This window comes from Camelus ferus, chromosome 3 (genome assembly GCF_009834535.1).
Source record: "Camelus ferus isolate YT-003-E chromosome 3, BCGSAC_Cfer_1.0, whole genome shotgun sequence".
Taxonomy (NCBI): domain Eukaryota; kingdom Metazoa; phylum Chordata; class Mammalia; order Artiodactyla; family Camelidae; genus Camelus; species Camelus ferus.
In genome coordinates this window covers 75,863,181-75,882,735 of record NC_045698.1, presented here as the reverse complement: position 1 = coordinate 75,882,735, position 19,555 = coordinate 75,863,181, and the positions used below count along the sequence as shown (strand labels likewise).

Genomic DNA, 19,555 nt, shown 5'->3' with positions numbered 1-19,555 from the left:
ATGTTAACTGTTAAAAAAAAAATGAACTCCTGAATATATTAATCCTACTTGGAAATAACTTGTATTTTATATTAAAATTAGGGCAACTCTGAACGACAGCCCTGTTTATAGCTCATTACAGCTGCTGCCTTAATACGTTTGCTCTGTATTCTAAAGGATATAGATTATTAGAAGCAGACTTTGCTATAACTAATAGCAAAAGATAATGACGTTTTGTGTTGATAATCCATTTTGCTGGATATTTTCCTATTGTCCCTCCAGATCCTCCTTCCATCCTTCTCCATTCTGCCTTGCATCTTATGTCCTTCTAGTTTGATTTAGCTAATGGGAAGCACAGATAGATAATTGGAGTTGAGTGCAGGAGGAGCGTGAGATCACATTTCCTATTTTCTGGGCTCCTTCTTAGCAGGCAGCCTCAGATCAGTTGCATCTCTCCACCAAAGGCTGAAGATTCTTATTAAGCACCACTTCTCTGTTCTTTCTGGGTCCCTCTTCCCTTCAGTCCTGAGAGTGGTAACAGTTCACCCTCTTCTTGCCAGCGCTTGAGAATGGCAGCACCATCTTGGGTTGTTTTTTTTTTTTTAATTTATTATTATTATTTTTTACTTGAATAAATCTGACCACATCTTTGGAAAGTCTGTTCAGTTACCATTTGAGGGTGCCATCTGTTTCCTGCCAGAAACTTGAGTGATGCAATGATCAGTTTTAAAAATTAGCTATCTTACAAATGAAATGCAGAATAATTCAATATAAATCTGACTTCCCATTTCATTACTTTAGTTTGTGTTTGACTACTAAACACAAGTAGTATGTCCTAGTTTTTGCCATACATGTGTAAAGTATGCTCAGATATACTTTAAGAGGGAAATAAATCTGGATGTGAAGGCAAGCAGAGAAAACAATCTAAATAACAAAAAGACAGGAGACATAAAAAGAAATTTACAAGTCACTTTAAAAAACAAAGCATAGAAAAAAAGTCTATCACCCATTTTTTAATGGGTTTTGTTTTTTTGATGAGTTGTATGAGGTGTTTATATATGTTGGATATTTATCCTTTATCGGTCAAACTATTTGCAATTATTTTGTCCCATTCAGTAGTTTGTCTTTTCATTTTGTTGATGGTTTCCTGTGCTGTTCAGGAAAGCTTTTACATTTAATTAGGTCCCATTTGTTTATTTTTGCTTTTATTTCCCTTGCTTTAGGAGATGGATCCAAAAACATGTTGCCCTGATTTATGTCAAAATGTTTTGTGTACGTTTTCCTCTAGGAGTTTTATAATATCTGGTATTACATTCAGGTCTTTAGTCCATTTTGAGTTTATTTTTTACATGATGTTAGAGAATGTTCTGATTTCATTCTTTTACATGTAGTGGTTTAGTTTTCCCAGCACAACTTATTGAAGAGACTGTCTTTTCTTCATTGTATATTTCTGTCTTCATTGTCATAGATTAATTGATCAAAAGCGTGTGGGTTTATTTCTGGGCTATTTGTTCTGTTCCACTGATCTATGTGTTTGTTTTTGTTCCAGTACCATACTGTTTTGATTACTGTAGCTTTGTAGTATGATCTGAAGTCAGGGAGTTTGATTCCTTCAATTCAGTTCTTCTTTCTCAAGGTTGTTTTTGGCTGTTCTGGGTCTTTTGTGTTTCCATACACATGATTTTAAAATCATTTGCTCTAGTTCTGTGCACAGTGCCATTGGTATTTTGTTAGGGATTGCAATGAATCTGTAGATGCCTTGGGTAGTATGGTTATTTTAACAATATGGATTCTTCCCCAATCCAAGAACACAGTATATATTTCCATTTGTGTCATCTTAAGTTTCTTTTATCAGTGTTTCAGAGTTTTCAGAGAACAGGTTTTTGCCTCTTTAGAAAGATTTAATCCAAGGTATTTTATTCTTTTTGATGGGATGGTAAATGGGTTGTTTCCTTAATTTCTCTGTCTGATTGTTTGTAGTTAGTGTACAGAAATGCAACAGATTTCTGTGTATTAATTTTGTATCCTGCAACTTTACCAAATTCATTGATGAGCTCTAGTAGTTTTCTGGTGCAATCTTGAGGATTTTCTGTGTATAGTTTCATGTCATCTAAAAACAGTAAAAGTTTTACTTCTTTCCAGTTTGGATTCATTTTATTTTTTTTTCTCTGATTGCTGTGGCTAGGATTTCAAAACTATGTTGAACAAAATTGGCGAGAATGGGCATTCTTGTTTTGTTCCTCATCTTAGAGGTAATGCTTTTAGCTTTTCACCATTGAATATGATGTTAGCTGTGGATTTGTCATATATGGCCTTTGTTATGTTGAGGTAGACTTTTTTAGGGGGAAATGCAGATGGCCACACAGGCACATGAAAAGATGCTCGAAATCATTAGTCATAAGGGAAGTGCAAATCAAAATCAGTGAGATACCACTTCACACCTGTCAGAATGGCCATCATCAAAAGGAACACAACAAATGTTGGCAAGGATGTGGAGAAAAGGGAACCTTTGTACACTGCTGGCTGCCTGTAAGTTGCTGCAGCCACTGTGGAAAACAGTATGGAAGTTTCTCAAAAACCTAAGAATAGAGATATCATATGATCTAGCAGTTCTACTCCTGGGTATATATTTGAAAAAATTAAAAACACTATTTGAAAAGATACATGCACCTTAGTGTTCATTGCAGCATTATTTACAATTGCCAAGACACGGAAGCAACCCAAGTGCCCATCAATAGATGAATGGATAAAGAAGATATGGTGTGTGGACACACACACACATACACACACACACACACACACACACACACACACACACACACACTGGAATACTACTCAGCCATAAAAAAGAACAAAACTTTGTCATTTGCAGCAATATGGAGGGACTTGGAAGGCATTATGTTAAGTGAAATTATAAATTAGAAAAAGATAAATACTGAATGATATCACTTATGTAGAATTTAAAAAATACAACAAACTAGTGAATATGACGAAGAAAGAAGCAGACTCACAGATACAGAGAAAAAAACTAGTGGTTACCAGTGGGGAGAGGGGTTAGGGATAACGTAGGGAGGGGGGGAGTGGGAAACTATTGCAGACCCTGGGTATAAGATAGTCTCAAGGATGTATTGCACAGCCTGAGGAATATAGCCAATATTTTGCATTAACTGTAAATGGAAAGTAACCTTGAAAAACTATATAAAAATTAAAGTAAAAATACAGAAATTAAAAAAAAAATCACTCATATTCCTGCCACCCATAAAAAAAATATAAAACCAGAAAGCATAGTAACCTAATAATGATGGTAAGTACTTACATAGTTTCCTCTATTCCAGGCTCTAGTCTAAGCAATCTATGTATTTTGACCTGTTTATTTCTTATAACAACTCTAATAAGGAGGTACTATTCCCATTGTGCAGGTGAGGAAACAAGCACAGTTAAGTAAATCAGTCTGGTTGTATCCTCTTAATTAATATGCTATGCTATTCTTCAAATAGTTTTGCTGATAAAACTGCTAAAGTATTACAAAGAGTGAATATGATACAAAAGGATAAGTTTATAATAGTACTATAGTAGAAAGAAGAGGGGTTTTCAATTCCAAGTTGGGTTGGACTCCTAGGTCTGACAGTTTGAATCTAAATCTAAATTTAAATTCTTTTGTAATGTAATTTTATCCTTAAGCCTGATTTTCCTTATTGCCACCCTTTTCCCCATAAACATGAATTCATACGAAATATATTATTTGACACTGAGTACATTTGTATTTTAATATAGAATATAATATTTCTCTTCAGGTTTATGATCTGGGAATATGCCTGTTAACAAATCACCTGTGATGAATAAATCTGGAGTAATACCTTCCTCTTACCATGAAAAATCAAAGTAAGTTTGAAAAAATTTTATATTATTAAAGTAGTGCACCTTATATATTGTAGAATTTAGAAAGGGCAGAAAATTGTGAACAGTGGAAAAAAATCACTCATAGTTCTGTAACTAAGGATAAGAATGTGAAGGTTTACTATTTTTTAAATAAATGGCTTCATTGTTTGTAATCATATATTTTTAAATCTTGAATTGTTTTTTCTTTAAATTAGGCGTTTTTCTGTAACTTCAAGGCCTTTTAGGTTGCCATGATAATCCATGAAATGTATAAGAAAAAGTATTTAATAACTTCTGCAATGTGAAGCATTTTAGTTATTTCTTAGCCCTTTGCTGTTTCAGATTTAGCAATGATAGAATGTTTTTCTGCGTTTCAAATTATTTACTTGGGATAAAGTTTCTGAAATGAAGTTACTGGATTAAAATTTGTTGATAATTTAAGTATTGAATGTGATTTTGAGAAATTTTTAAGAACTTAATGAAAAACGTAATAGAATACATAATAAAACTTACATGTTGACATGTTTGTTTCAATTATTTCTCTTTAATAAAGAATAGATCATGTATGACTGAAGCATTATGCTGTACACTAGAAACTGACACAACATTGTAAACTGACTACTATACTTCAAAAAAAAATATATATCTATTAAAAAAAAAGAATAGATGAGCAGAGAAACTTGAAGCTCTTTGACCACATCCTCCCAACTACAATAATTGTGGTATATATCATATCCTTAATTTTTTCTACTTTAATATTAAACAATGTAAAATTATATTTTCCATTCCATATCCTAAAGTACATACCTAGGAATGGAATTGTTGGGTATACTATTTACTGAAGAGGACTTACCAATTCTCAGTCTTCAATGATTCGTGATTTTTGTATTTTGGTTAAAAAAAATCTCTCTCCACCACAAGATCATGTAGATAATATTATACATTATTTTAAAAAATCTTATTGTTTTGTTTTTTGTTTAATACATATGGAAGTGATTTTTGTTAATGGTGTTAAACACTGTTGTGCATACCAAACTGATCAACACCATGTATCAAAAAGAACATCCTTCTCCACTTACTTCTCTAGTACAACTATTGAATAAATCAAGTGTGGGCTCTGTATTCTGTTTCACTGGCCTATTTGTCCCTTTTTACAATAATGCCACACTGCTTTAGTGATAAAATTTAATAGTCAATTTGATAGGTTTTCCGAATTTGTTCTTCAGTGATACCTTTCGTATTATTTTTATTTAGAAGTTTTTTTTTTATTGAGGTTTGAGTTATTTACAATATTGTATTAGTTTCAGGTGTACAACCTGATTCAAAATTTAAAGTTATAAAATATTGGCTATATTTCCTGTGCTGTACAATATATCCTTGTAGCTTATTTTTTCATAGTAGTTTGTACCTCTTAATATCCTACCCCTATCATGTCCCTCCCCTCTTCCGTCTCCCCACTGGTAACCACTAGTTCTCTATATCTGTGAGTCTGTTTCTGTGTTTTTTAAATATTTTTTTGTTTTATTTTTTGCACCCCAATTATAAGTGATAATGTATGGTGTTTGTTTTTCTCTGTCTGACTTATTTCATTTAGAGTAATAACCTCCAGGTCCATCCATGTTGCAAATTCATTTTTATGGCTGAGTAGTATTCCATTATATGTATATACCACATCTTCCTTATCCGTTCATCTATTGTTGGACACTAAGGTTATTTTCATGTCTTGGCTCTGTAAATGCTGTCAATGAACATTGGGGTGCATGTATCTTTTAAAATTAGTGTTTTCATTTTCTTCAGATGTATACCCAGGAATAGAATTGCTGCATCATAGGGTAGTTCTATTTTTAGCTTCTTGAGGAACCTCCATACTGTTTTCCACAGTGGCTGCACTAATTTACATTACCATAAACGAGGGTTGCCCTTTCTACACATCCTTACTGGCATTTGTTGTGTTCTTTGTGATGATGGCCATTCTGACAGGTGTGAGGTGATATCTCATTGTAGTTTTGATTTGCATTTCTTTGATAATTAATGATATTGAACATTTTCTCATGTGCCTATTGGTCATTTGAATGTCTTCATTGGAGAACTGCTTGTTGAGGTCGTCTGCCCATTTTTGGATTGGGTTTGTTGTTGTTAAGTTGTATGAGCTGTTTATATATTCTGGAAATGAAGCCTTTGTCAGTCACATCATTTGCAAATATTTTCTCCCATTCTGTACGTTGTCTTTTTGTTTTGCTTCTGGTTTCCTTTGCTGTGCAAAACGTGTAAATTTAATTAGATCTCATTTGTTTATTTTGCTTTTATTTCTGTTGCCTGGGTAGACAGCCATAGGAGAACATTGCTGATATATGTCAGAGAATGTTTTGCCTATGTTTTCTTCTAGGATGTTGGTTTATCATGTCTTGTCTTATATTTAAAGTCTTTAAGCTGTTTTGAGTTTATTTTTGTGAATGTGTGATAGAGTATTCTAACTTCATTGATTTACATGTTTCTATTGTGTTTTCCCAACACCACTTGCTGAAGAGACTTTCTTTTCCATTGTATATTCTTGCTTCCATTGTCAAAGATTTACCATAGATCTTTTGGTTTATTTCTGAGCTCTCTATTCTATTCCATTGATCCATATGTCTTTTTTTATGCCAGTACTATGATGATTTGATTACTGTAGCTCTGTAGTATTGTCTGAAGCCTGGGAGGGTTATTCCTCCAGCTTCATTCTTTTTATTCAAATAGATCATTCTGTAATTGTGTTGGTACTTCTGGTTTTTAGGAAGTACCAGCCAGGTTGGTTGATACTCAAGATTTCTATCTATTTCAGTTCACTTTTTTCACCTTCCCATATGCCAAACTGAACAAAAGTATAGCCAGATTAATTTTTAATCCATGTATTTATTACACTATGAAATCTGGATTCTGTTTTTATTTATCTTGTGAAACTACTTTAAAGATCTCCACTGACTTTCTAAACATTAACTCTAATGGTACTTTCAGTGTCCATAGTCTTGCTATCTCTGCAAGATGTGCATTTAGATCATCGTCTTCAATCTATTCTTTGGTATATCAGTCTAGGATTGTTTCTTTGCATGGAACAAGCACACATTCAGCTTAACTCAAGCAAAAAAAAAGTGTAATGGAAGGATGTAGGGCTGTCTTGTGGAACCTGAGAGCAGAAGGTATAATCAGGCCTCATTTGTTCATTCAGTACTTACTGTATTTTCTGTAAGAGACATTGGCGATAAAATAGTCAACAGATGTAGTCTATATCTATACTAGACCGCAAACTCTGGCTATACATCAGTAAACCATCCAACAAATGTTGATCAGGGCTACACCAGTAGGGCTACACTACTTAGTTCTCTGCTTTGGGGTATTTTTTGTCTTGAATGACATTTCAACAAAGGCACTGCTTGGCTATACATGAACTTTCAGCTCTAACATCTCTAACATTGACTAAGTAATGTATCAGCTAATTAAAAATCCCTGGAGGGAAGATTGGATTGGCCTAGTCAGATGTCTGTTGTGACCCAGTCAGCCATGGTGGGGGCAAGGGAGGATGGAGTCATATGGTGTTAATATAGAAGTTAGACCCACTGGCTCGGCAGGGACCATGAACAATTCTCAGAGAAAGAGTTTACACCCCAATTGTACATACATTTGAATTTCGTTGCAGTACTTTCCTGAATTTCTTATTATATTTATTGCTATTTCTCTCTTGCCTCCAAAGATCTCCCTTGACTCTTTTTTCTCCGTACTCTTCCTCTTGGCATTTCATGGCTTTGAGTGTGTAGGTAAATCTGAAATCTTTATTTCTAGATCTTTTCTGCTTCCTAATGCCTGCCTCACAAGTTTGCTTGGAGTATAGACCTCTCTAGTTGGTTGTCTCACAGATAAATCATAGTATGGCCAGAATGGCAAGAATCATCTCCCCACATTCCTCCATCTAATTGTCTTGATGCCAACTTCTGGTACTAATTGATTGTCTCAAAACCTTAAGATGATCTCTATATCTGCCCTCACAGTTTGTTTTCTCACATCCCATTAGTCATTAAGCCCTATTGATTTAGCTTCTACCTAATCTCTTACATTCACTCACTCTTTATCATTATTATGGCCCAAACTGCAGTCCAGACTTTTATTTCTTACCTAAGTTGTTGAAATAGTTGCCCCACTGTTTACTAATAGTCACTTCTCACTCCAAACCATTAAACATAGGACTTTCAGTTTGGTCATCCTAAAGCACAGCTGTAATCTCATCACTCTTCAGCTGAATAATTCCCTCTTATTTATCAAATAAAACTCAAAAGTCTGTATATAACATTTAATTAGTACCCACTGTAAGTAAGAGAATCTAAAATAGCAATGACAGCTAAACAAAAGAGAAGTTTATTTTTCTGAATGTAGTCAGTCCAGAACTGGTATGAAGATCCAGGATTGAGATTCCTTTTAACTGGCTACCTTCTGCACGCAACTTACTCTTAAGGGCATTTCATGGTCTATCATGGCTGCTGAAGCTCCAGCGATCACAGTCATGCTTCATGCAGCAGAATAGAGGAAGGACTGAAGAAGGGTTTGTATGATTTTTCAGGAGACTCCTCAGAACTATCTGAATTTTACTTATTTTACTGGCTGAAACCTAGACATTTGTGCATACCTAACTACAAGAAAGAATCTTTTAGTAAGAAAAGAAGAGAAATTGATGTAGGCAACTGTAAGTCTGCCACAGACTGCCACTCAATGCCATTTGTGTTTACCTTAACCTAACATTTCTATCTTTATTTCCAATCTTGATTTTAAGCATTCTGTCACTCTGTGCTAGGTTAAAACTATTCTTTTTCTTTATTTCTACTTGATAGGGTAAATTTGAAGCAACTATAAAAAGAGGACTCTAATTTCGGTGGATTAAGCAAGATGGAAGTGTATTTAAGGGACTTTTGAATCCAGCAGGTCTAGGCTGACAAGAAGGCTGTGTTTTTAGGGTCAGTGAGAAACTCAGGATCCTCATTATCTCATCGTTGTACTCATCTGCCTAATCAAAGCCTATTCAACACCATATTTGTGTTCCAGTCTGCTGGAAAGGAAAAAAAGGTCTCATTCTAGGAGAACTGGCCTGTCTTTAAGTTAGAGGTGACCTGAGATTTGCATATATTATATCTGCTCACAACCCTCTGGTTTGGCCATGTGGTCATACCCTGCTGCCAGAAAGACTGGGAAAGAAAGGCACTAGGTGGTGATCCTGTGACCAGGAAGACGCAGACAAGAGTTTGAAAGGATGACTGCCTTTCTGTCATAGTCCAGTTCCTGTCTGTACGTCAAGGTACAGCTCAAGTGCCATTTCTGCAAAGAAGCTTTTTCTGAATCTTTAACCAAAAACAATAATGCTTGTAACTAATAGTTATCCAGTGCTGAGTGTATGCCAGGAACTCGACGATGTGTTCCAGCTTAATGCTTATCAGAATTCTACAAGCTTTTGTCTTCCTTTCCACAGATGGAAAATGATAGCTCACACAGATTAAATGATTAAGCAAAGATTATAGCACTAGCCAGTGTTGGAATCATGATCTCTACTTCGGAGTGCCCCAGAGGATTTTATTTCCTTTTTTTTTTTTTTTTTTTCAGTGTGTCTCCATTATATTTAATCACTTGTGACATGTCTCACTTCCCACCTAAATTGGGAACTTCCTATGAGCAGGCCTGACTCCTCTCTTAGCCCTCATTGCATCTAGCAAATATCTTGTATGTGGGAGGCTTTCATTAAATGTTTACTGAACAAATGAATCGTCAGCTTAAAAAAAGTTTTGAATTACAGACAATGTAAATAAAGAGTTGCCCGGATTGGGTATCCCCACAGTCAGAAGACTTTAGTATATTCCCTTCATATGAAATTGGCATAATGACCTTTATTCACTACCTGTTTCATAGGACTGCAATTTCACACTTACAGTAGATTGCATTTTTCTTTGTGAAATCTTTTGATATTTTGAATAAATTGGAATGTGTGAAGCTAAGATATATTTTCCTTTCAAATGCCTGTATTTATTTTTTCAAGTTTCCTTTTGCTTCTTATTATGGGTTGTTTATCATTAATGAAGCATTAATTTGTGTAACAACCTCTATTTGTGATGGACAATAAATAGTTAAAAGAACTATATTTCCCATTAAATATTTATTGACATGAGCTGTGGGAGACCAATTAATGTACTCAGTCTCTATACAGAAAGCTAAAAAGCATTAGCTTTCCATGTTTTTAATAATTCATCACAGGCCACAATCCATATTGAAAAATAATTGATAAAACTGAAATTATTTATAAAATATATTCTAAGCATAGAAATTCAATTAGATATTATTTTCATCCTGAGGCTTTACCCTGCTTTAGAAATAAAATGATATAAATGCATTTTGCTCGGAGCCTATATAAAAGCTGAGGTAAAATACCTAATTTCAGAAAAAATATTTTTAATTTGTATTTGAAACCCTTGGATATTGTGTGTGTGTGTGTGTGAGAAAGTGTGTGTTTGATATGTCTGAGGGGTTTCTGTGGTTGGTGGTGGGGAAATCTGCTTAAATGAGATGGTTTTAATTTGGATTTCTCTTTTAATGATGTTAATCATCATTTCATCTAGTTATTGGCCACTTGGATTTCTTTTGTCAATTACCTGTTTAAGCCTCTTTAGATTTCTGTTGTTTTTGGAATTCTGTATATATTCTGGATATATTCTGGATATGAGCCCTTTGTCAGTTCTATGTGTTGAAAAAATGGTCTGTTATTTGAAGTTTTGCCTTTTTATTCTCTTAGGATGTCTTTAGATATATTTACAAGCAGAGACAATAATCAAAATACTCAGCTGTCAACACAGTGTGGAGATTGATAAATCAAAGTAGTGTTCATCTACTGAATATCAGGCCTATGTACAAGGATTTTTAAAAATTACAGCATCAGTTAGAGTGGCTAGAATTAAACTGGGAGTAATGAGATATGTCAGTTAATAAAGGAATTATTGTATTTGTTGTGTACATCCATACTCCTGCATATTAGGGTTAGTTGAACTTGAGGAATATCTGATAAGTTTAATGAAGAAAGCATGCTATAGTGTTGTATACCTGGTTGCATTTACTAAAACGAGTGTACACAGGTTGTTTTATGTTTGTGAGTATCAAGAAAGGTACACAAAATTTTGCACTGACCCATTAATCTGGACTGTTGCTGCTGGGTAGAATTGGAGGCAGTAGTGTCTGGAGGTACCCCTGAATGTATAGTCTGTTATAAACAGCACTGCTATGTTAATACTTTTTAAAAAACATCTAATTTCTAATGAAATTTATAAAAAATTAAATGGATCAAGAGTCCACTTTATCCTAATTCCCATGACACTGTGTACTGATGGGAGGATTAAAGTTGATTTGGACTCTTCAGGCAGAGTAGGTCCATGTTGATCAAAGATGTATCACCTCTGATGACTATTGAGAGTTTTCAGCCAACTTTTACCATATCTGTCTAAGCAGATGTCTCCAAAAGGAGGAGTGAAATAGGGAACAGAAAGTCAGGAGTGAAGTTACTTACTTCAGATGCCCGATTCTAGCAGACTGTGAGTTCTAACACCTCGGCTCTTCCGCTCCTCTACTATAAGCTCCACGACGGCAAGGTTGTGTGTTCCTTTCCCCACTGTATCCCAGTCCCAGGCTTAGTGCCTGATACGTAGGAGTTAGTGAGTACTCACAGATCTAGTGACTGAATATGTGCAGACTTAGGGCGGCAGTTAAAGAGTTGCTCATTCCATTAGTTGTTCTTTACTGGAATATTTATGTTTGGCTCTAGTTTTTAGGGCACCATGCCATTATCTCTCCTTGTTCTGTGATTCTGTGGCATTGTGATTACTTTTTGTATATATCTGTCTTCCCAGTAGGACTGTGAGTTCCTCAGGGGCAAAATCTGATTTTTATTCATTTTTTTTTTCCTATACCCCACACAGTAACTAATTCAGTAAATCCTGAATATAGTAAGTTGTTGAAAAAATGTGTTTTATTCTCTCAGATCACTCCTATGAATAGCATGACTCCAACAATTATTTGAACACATAAACAACTCATTGATTCTACTACCTGTTCATTATTCCCCCGATGTCACCTTGGATCCCAGGCCCATTTTTAAGCTCTGTGGTATGTCACTGTAATCACTTACTCATTCTCTTGCATACACCCTCAACTTGTTTTTCTCACTTCTCTTTGAAATACTTGTCTACTGTCTCTGTACTTTCCCTGCTGGATCCGTTCCATTCACAAGACTTTACCATATGTGTGCTAATTACTCAAAATGTATATCTTTCCCCTGAAATTGAAACGCACATCTAACTGCCTGTTCTACATCTCCACTTGGATGGCCGTGGCCATCTCAAACAGAACATGGCCAACTGAACTTACTCTTTATCCTCACCCCATATCTGCTCTTGTAGCAACCTTCCCTATCTCGATAAGTATCAGTTCCATCCTTCCAGTTACTTGGTTCAATCATGGCTCCTTTTTTTTTTTCCCTCTAATGCCTAATTTCTAATTCATTAGGCAGTCTGGTTGGAGCTAATGTCAAAGTATATCCATTATTCAAACCCGTCTCTTTAATTACATTGTTGTAATCCTGATCCAAGCCAAATGACCCTTCACCTAATTTTATGTGTGCTGTCCCCCTAGCTACCCCCTCCCCACCCTGACTCCAATTCTTAACACAGCATCGGAATGGTCTTGTTAAAACTTAACTAGAATTATGCCCCTCCTCTTATCAAAACCCTGTGATAGCTTCCCATCTCATCCAGAATCAATCTGACTCCTTGTCACCTCTCTGACCTTACTACATACATCTTTCCTCTCCTGCCCACGTTACTTCAGCCACGGTTGGACTGATTCCACTTGCACGGAAGGAATAATGGTTTAGCTTAAATTGAACCAACACTAATACATGTGAGGAGATAAGTCAGTTTTCAACATATTGAAGAAATGCTGGATTTTACTTGTGAATAAGGCCTATACCAACAAGACTTCTGGCAGCTACTTCAGAAACTTTTTTTTTCAGAGGCTACAAAGTTCTTTGATGTTACGAGAATTATGTTTCTCAATCCAAGAATATTAAAAGATCAATCTAGGAGGCATGTGTATGTATATATGTGTATACACACACGTAATTTTACTGATATGTTTGTGAGAAACATTCTTATTAAGGTAAAGTACTTTTTAAGAAAATAGGTAGACTTAGCCACTGGAAGTTGATTAATTAAAATTTGTAACTGATAGCTATAATTATTATTATTACTATTATTTTCGTTTAGGTCACCATTTTCAATCACAGAAGAATTCATTTTGAGATTCAACGAAACAAAAAATCCAAAAGAGGAGGAAGAATTGTTGGACATAGCTAGAAAACACATTGTCAGATGTAAGGTAATGGTATACTATTTAAAAAAAATTTTTTCTTTTCTTTCTTTTGGTTTTACTATTATTTTTAGGGGGAGTTTATTAGGTATACTTATTTTTTTTATTTTTTATTTTTTATTTTTTTTAGAGGAGGTACTGGGGATTGAACCCAGGACCTTGTTCATGCTAAGCATGTGCTCTGCCACTTAAGCTATACCCTCCCCCCAGTAATGGTATGCTGTTTGGTTACTTAGTATGTGAACTTTCTCTTGTAGTTGGATGATTACATGTTCTAAAATACTGAAAGAAAAAAATAAGAATACTCCTTTCTTTAATTAAAAGTAGGCAGAGTTTAAAATACTAATGCAAATTAAAGTTAAAGCTTATAACCAAGTAATCCAGTGTCGAATGGCTTTTTGAGTGAAGATTCTTCATATGGCTGTAGCCACTAGTCGAAGAGCCCACAGCAAAATATGCAAAGCTGGTACATAAATTTTTGATAATGAAAATTCTACTGTTTTCTAAATAAAAGTTAACTGATAGGTCATGTGTCCCAAAGAGGAAAGAAAGCTCTCCTCAACGTTCACTCTAAATGCACGGAGTAGTCTGTTCTTTCTCGGTAACAAACTATTCACCTAAGTTAAAAAAAAAAAAACAACAAAACTTTCTTTAAGAATATCTCATTAATTCCCAAATTTTCAAACACATGAAAACAGAAGATGAAGTGAAATAAGTCCTTATTTTACTTTTTCTTCATTAGATCCAGTTTTGGCAGAGAAATAATATACATAAGATTGTGTTTTAATAATAAACAATCAATGAAATAACTGCACAAAACTGAAGCCTTAATTAAGCCTTAATTTTTGTTTGAACTTTTTCCCCAAAATTCGATACCTTACTGAAGTATAATTGATTTACAATGTTGTGTTAGTTTCATGTATACAGCAAAGTGATTTAGTTATACATACATATATATATTATTTTCCAGATTCTTTTTCATTATAGGTTGTTATAAGATATTGAATATATTTACCTGTGCTATACTGTAGGACCTGTTGTATATCTCTTTTATATGTGGTAGTGTGCATATGTTAATCCCAAACTTCTAACGTATCCTTTCCCCTTTTATTAACCATAGTTTGTTTTCTGTGTCTGTGAGTCTATTTCTGGTTTGTAAATAAGTTCACTTGTATGATTTTTTTTTTCAGATTCCATATATAAGTGATATCATGATATTTGTCTTTCTGTGTCTGACTTTCTTCTCGTAATATGGTAATCTCTAGGTCCATCCATGTTGCTGCACATGGAAGCCATCCTGTTAAAAGTGTGGTTGTTACTTCCTAGTTACTTGGTTTATGGTTGCCCATATAAAAAGCTTTTTTTTTAATCCATGAAAAAGTTGATTAGAAAAAAGAATACACTTTATGCATGCAGATAGTTGCCAGCAGGTACATTTATCTGTGAGCTTCTCTTCACTGGGCCTACTGCTCCCTGGGGCAGCCCCAGGAGTGGGTCCATTAAGGTGAGGCGGGGACAGTCTTTATCTCTTATGTTCATTAAATTCAGTCCATCAACGGTGAAGTAGCTGGAGTTTCCAGCAAACTGGCATCAAGCTAATTTCTGTTAAATCACATTTCTTCAATAAACTTTTCCTTCTAAAATCAGAGATTCATTCTTGTGTTGGCAAATGAAATAGAAGTAATCCCTAGAAAGTAAAGAGTGAGAATTTTCAGCAAATGACTAATGATACTACTGAAAATATTAACATTCTCTACGTTTTAACGCTAATACAGTTTACATAAAATGTCAGAAAATAGAAATAATAAAAGCCAAACTGTAAACCTTAAAGAGCATCAGTGTGATAAAATGACTTTGGCATTCTCTCTTAATTATATTTTCAATGAATCAATAATAAAAATAAATGGTAACAATTGATAAGTAAAATATAAATAATAAAAATAAACATATATTAAATTTTAAAAGGTGTATATTTTGTTTACCTCCTTCATGCTTCCCTGTAACAGAGGAAATTGGGTCTCAAAACCTTAGGCACTGGGAGGCATGTGCATCTTCCTACCGCATGGACTGAAGTAGTATATCTGGCTCAGTGCAAAGGAGAAATCCAAGATGGTATGTGCTCTAAACTCATCTTAGTTCCCCTAAGTGTTTTCTAGATTAGCAGTGAACGCATAATTTGAGAGCTTCGATATTTAAAAATTGTGCAGGAGCCAAGGAAAATTTGCCTTTCTCTATTGAAATATCTGATAGTGTTTCATTATGAAAGTTCCTTTTGTAGTTTTGAATTTATGAATTTGACTGCTCAACTTTTTAATTACAAAATTGTTTTAAAAAGAGTGGCTCAGCAGTCTTTATTGCTTTTTTCTAAAATTAGTAACTAATTAAAAAGGAATATAAAATGTCATTTAGTGATTTTCAATTACAATAGGCACTATACTTTAGAGAAACTTGTTTCCTCATTTTATAATTTCTCGTAAAACATTAACCAAATGGCCATTTGTTTTTCACTTATTTTAAACAGCCATTTTACTCATTACCTTTTCATTTATCACTTCTCATTCCTGTGTCTCCTTTCAAACCACCCTTCAACCAATCTCAAAAAGAAATTAAAACACATTATTTTTAAAGAAGTAAAATTCCTTCTATCATTATCCCAAATTTTATGGGAATGCCTTTTGAAGTGAGTTTTAGAATATTAACCACGAGGTCAGAGAGTATTTCTCCGTGTAAGTTGGCTTTTGTAGTGCTGTCTGGGAGCTTTCAAGCAACAGGACGGATAGGGATGACTTTGCATTTAACTTGGCTTTATGGCACTTCTTCACAGTGCTGTCCCCAGCCTGACCCAATGAAATGTTTATGTGATACTGATGTAAACCATCTTGGCTTACCAGCAGCGTGCAGCCACTTGCTCTTCTTTGTCAACTAAACCTCAGTTGTTCATAGCAGCTCCTGGAACTCTTTGTACACTCACACCTTGGAGGTATTGTGGGTTTGGTTCCAGACCACCTTAAAAAAGCAAATACTGCAATAAAGCAAGTCACATGAATTTTTTTGTTTCTCAGTGCATATAAAAGTTACATTTAAACTGAAGTACCCAGGATCTACCAGGAGTAACTGGTAACAACAGCTTTCATAGTGCTTAGTTCATTTCAGAAACTATGTGAATGATTACTGAATGAATAATGTGTTGCTCTATGTGTATATATTTATATACACTTACAAATATTATCGTGAAATGTAACTATTAAATAAAATATTGAATCAAAAAGTTGTTTACACTATACTGTAGTCTATCAAGTGTGCAAATAGCATTATATCTAAAATATGCACAGACCCGAGTTAAAAAAAAAATGCTGTTGGAAAAATGGCACTTACAGACTTACTAACGCAGAGTTGCCACAAACTTTCAATTTGTAAAAAAAAAAAAAATGCACTATCTGCAAAGCACAATAAATCCAAGTGCAATAAAACAAGGAATGCCTGTAATGACTTGAGGTACAATTTTCTCCAGGACCTTAGCTCTATATTCTTCTTTGTGCAGCTCCATTGGCCCCTATTTCCTCTGCCTTGATTTTCTAGCCTTCCATTCTACTTTTATAGCGCTTACCTTGAGCACTGTCTTCTGTCATCCACTTCTGTTCCATTTCCCCACCATTGTATATATGGCCTGGTGATCTATTTTGTGTTGGCCAGAACAGCTGGAGCTCCTCAGGCATTCCTCTCTCTCCTGCCCCATCTCCCTTCCCCCAACTCTGTATTCTCTCCAGCTTAGTGACTTCTGCGTAGCTGAACTTCCTACCTGGCAGTTTAGAATTCCAAAGCTAGCTAGTATCCTGACGAAGAGATTGAGGGGGCAGCTGTACTGTCTTTTCTGATCTAACCTTGGAAGTCATGTAGTGTCCCTTCTTCCATGTTCTCGTGATTGAAGCAGTCACAGGGTCTGCTCAGGTTCAAGGGGAAGTGGGTATAGACTTCACCTTTTGATGGGAGGGATGTCAAAGAGTTTGTGAATATTCTAAAACCATAATGTGGTCTTGGTGACTGAGTAAATAATTATGAGACTTAATTGTAGTATGTAGTAAACAGCATGATTTACAAATTATGGGATTTCTACTTTTTAATATTTCAGAAGCTTTAAATATGCTTTATGCTTCCCTGGACCATGCTTCCTTTAATTACGATCATCTGCCTGCCTTATTTTTTGTTGCGGAGTCAGTTTTATATAGACTCTGTTGTGATGCATTCCGAAGGACGTACTTATACTCAGTTGAAATAAAGCTAGCAAAGGTAGGTTTTAAAGTATCTTTAATGTGTTTTAATTATTACATATATTACATCTAGTCACATGACATCTGTTTTAGGATCTAAGTAGGCCATTTGGTTTTATTATGGAATATTCTCTTGTTTGGTAGTTTATTTTAATCTCCTCTAAGTGTGGATACTACATAATTGCTTGATATCCAAATGGAGATAGTTTGATTAAAATATAATTTCACCAACTATGTAAGAAAATAACATTAAATTAAAAATCAAGTTTATACTTACTGCTGGGTATATATAGCTTTTCTCCTCTCTATTTTAAGGATTTCTAAATGCCGCTTTTCCATTTAAAAATGACTTCCAAGGTCAGATGGGAAATGCTCACTGATACTCTTAAATTGTTGCCTGATTTGAGAAGATGAGTTGTTCTCTCAGTATTCTATGTCATTTTAGAGCCATAAGATGGGAAACCATCTTCACATAGCTCATATTCATAAGATCCTGGAAGTTATATAGTTCCACTCCCTGTGATGATCATGGTTGCCTGCTGCAAAATTTATTATTAGTCAAAGAAAGTCAGCTTAACTAGTGGTTTTATTGCAAAGAAAAGCAAAGCTAGAAGAAGGGTTTCTTTAAGAATACACACACACACACACACACACTCACATATATAGTGTATTTGCAAAAATTTTTTTTTCTGATTTAATTTTGATTATGAACTGTTGTAAAACAGGCAGGAAAATATTCATGAGCCAGGGCATTTTGGGAAGATACTGTATTTCTGACCTTATAGATCAAGTCTAGTTCCTTCCTGACATGTTTGCGGGTACAAGATACAGAAAGCACGTAACAGAACTTGAACATGCACAGAACTGAGGCTTTGCATAGAAGCACTGAGGGCAGAGACAGGTACGATTAAAATGTCTTTTCCATCTTTCTTCTTTCTTTATTTCCCACACTTCATTATGGAGACGTAGAAAAGATTATATAATTATTTTTGGATTTTAAAAGATATATATGTGTGTGTATATATAATACATGAAAATACGTGTATCTATGTATATGTCTTTTATAATGGAAAAACAATGGAGTAGAAGAGCATAGAACATGAGCAAGTCTGGCTTTTTTCTCCTTTTCAACTCCTTTGGTGACCTTCTCCCATTTCTCACCTTTATATTTCTACTAGCAATAAAAATGGCTATAAAGTAAAGTTTTAGCTGTTGCACACATTACTTATAATTTATATACCCCATGCCTATATTTAAAAAAAATTCCTATATCTTCTCTGGAACTTTCTTCTAGCAGCTGTAAACACGTGGCACTTGACTATGTGCCTTGCACAATAACGAGTGCTTTAGATCTGTTAGACATATCAACTTATTTCATCTTCACAATAATCCTAAAAGGCAGATGCTGCTATTTTATCCACCATTCTACAAACAGGCCTAGAGAATTTAAGTGAATTATGCAAGGTCTCAACAGAGAAAACTTTGAAACCCAGAGTCCAGTGGACTCTCAGCCATGATTCCACACATTTACCTCGGTTTTCAGATTTCCTAACTTTAATGCTTACTTTTTATTTCTAGACAATATAAATTAGCTAGTGGAAATAGGCATGCTTTGTAAGTACCTTTGATTTTCGGCAAGAAGCCATTTCAGTTATCCTTCTTGCCTTTGTAGAATTTTCATTTTTTATCTGACAGTTAGTTGGAAACGTCCCTTTCTTTTCTTGTTTTTGGCAGAATGCTGTATTGAAGGCTGTTGCCACAGAGGCATTACCCGCCTTCATATACACCATTTTGTTCCTCCTTTGACAAAGTATATAGCTTGGTGCTGGGAAGAGCCAGAAATGTCTGATTCTTTATATTATGTACTTTCAGATTTTGTGTGCCTTCTTTCCTCATTATTTACCTCTGAGCACAGAGTCTTAACTGTTGAAGGCTACTCACTGATGTATAAGATTAACGTATAAGCAACAGTAGTTTGATACATTTTAGATAGCAATACAAGCTGTGTT

At 34.7% G+C, this 19,555-nt stretch overlaps 1 protein-coding gene across 1 annotated transcript in view; it reads left to right on the top strand.

Annotated features, from left to right (window-relative positions):
- Positions 1–19,555, top strand: part of TMEM232 (transmembrane protein 232) — a 197,190-nt gene that overhangs the window by 10,304 nt on the left and 167,331 nt on the right. Inside the window, exons 3-6 of the mRNA XM_032476482.1 lie at positions 3,774–3,861; positions 13,176–13,287; positions 15,285–15,390; positions 17,408–17,565. Of these exons, the coding sequence (XP_032332373.1) occupies positions 3,791–3,861; positions 13,176–13,287; positions 15,285–15,390; positions 17,408–17,565 (447 nt within the window). The 5' untranslated portion in view covers positions 3,774–3,790. The remainder of the gene's footprint in view (positions 1–3,773; positions 3,862–13,175; positions 13,288–15,284; positions 15,391–17,407; positions 17,566–19,555) is intronic.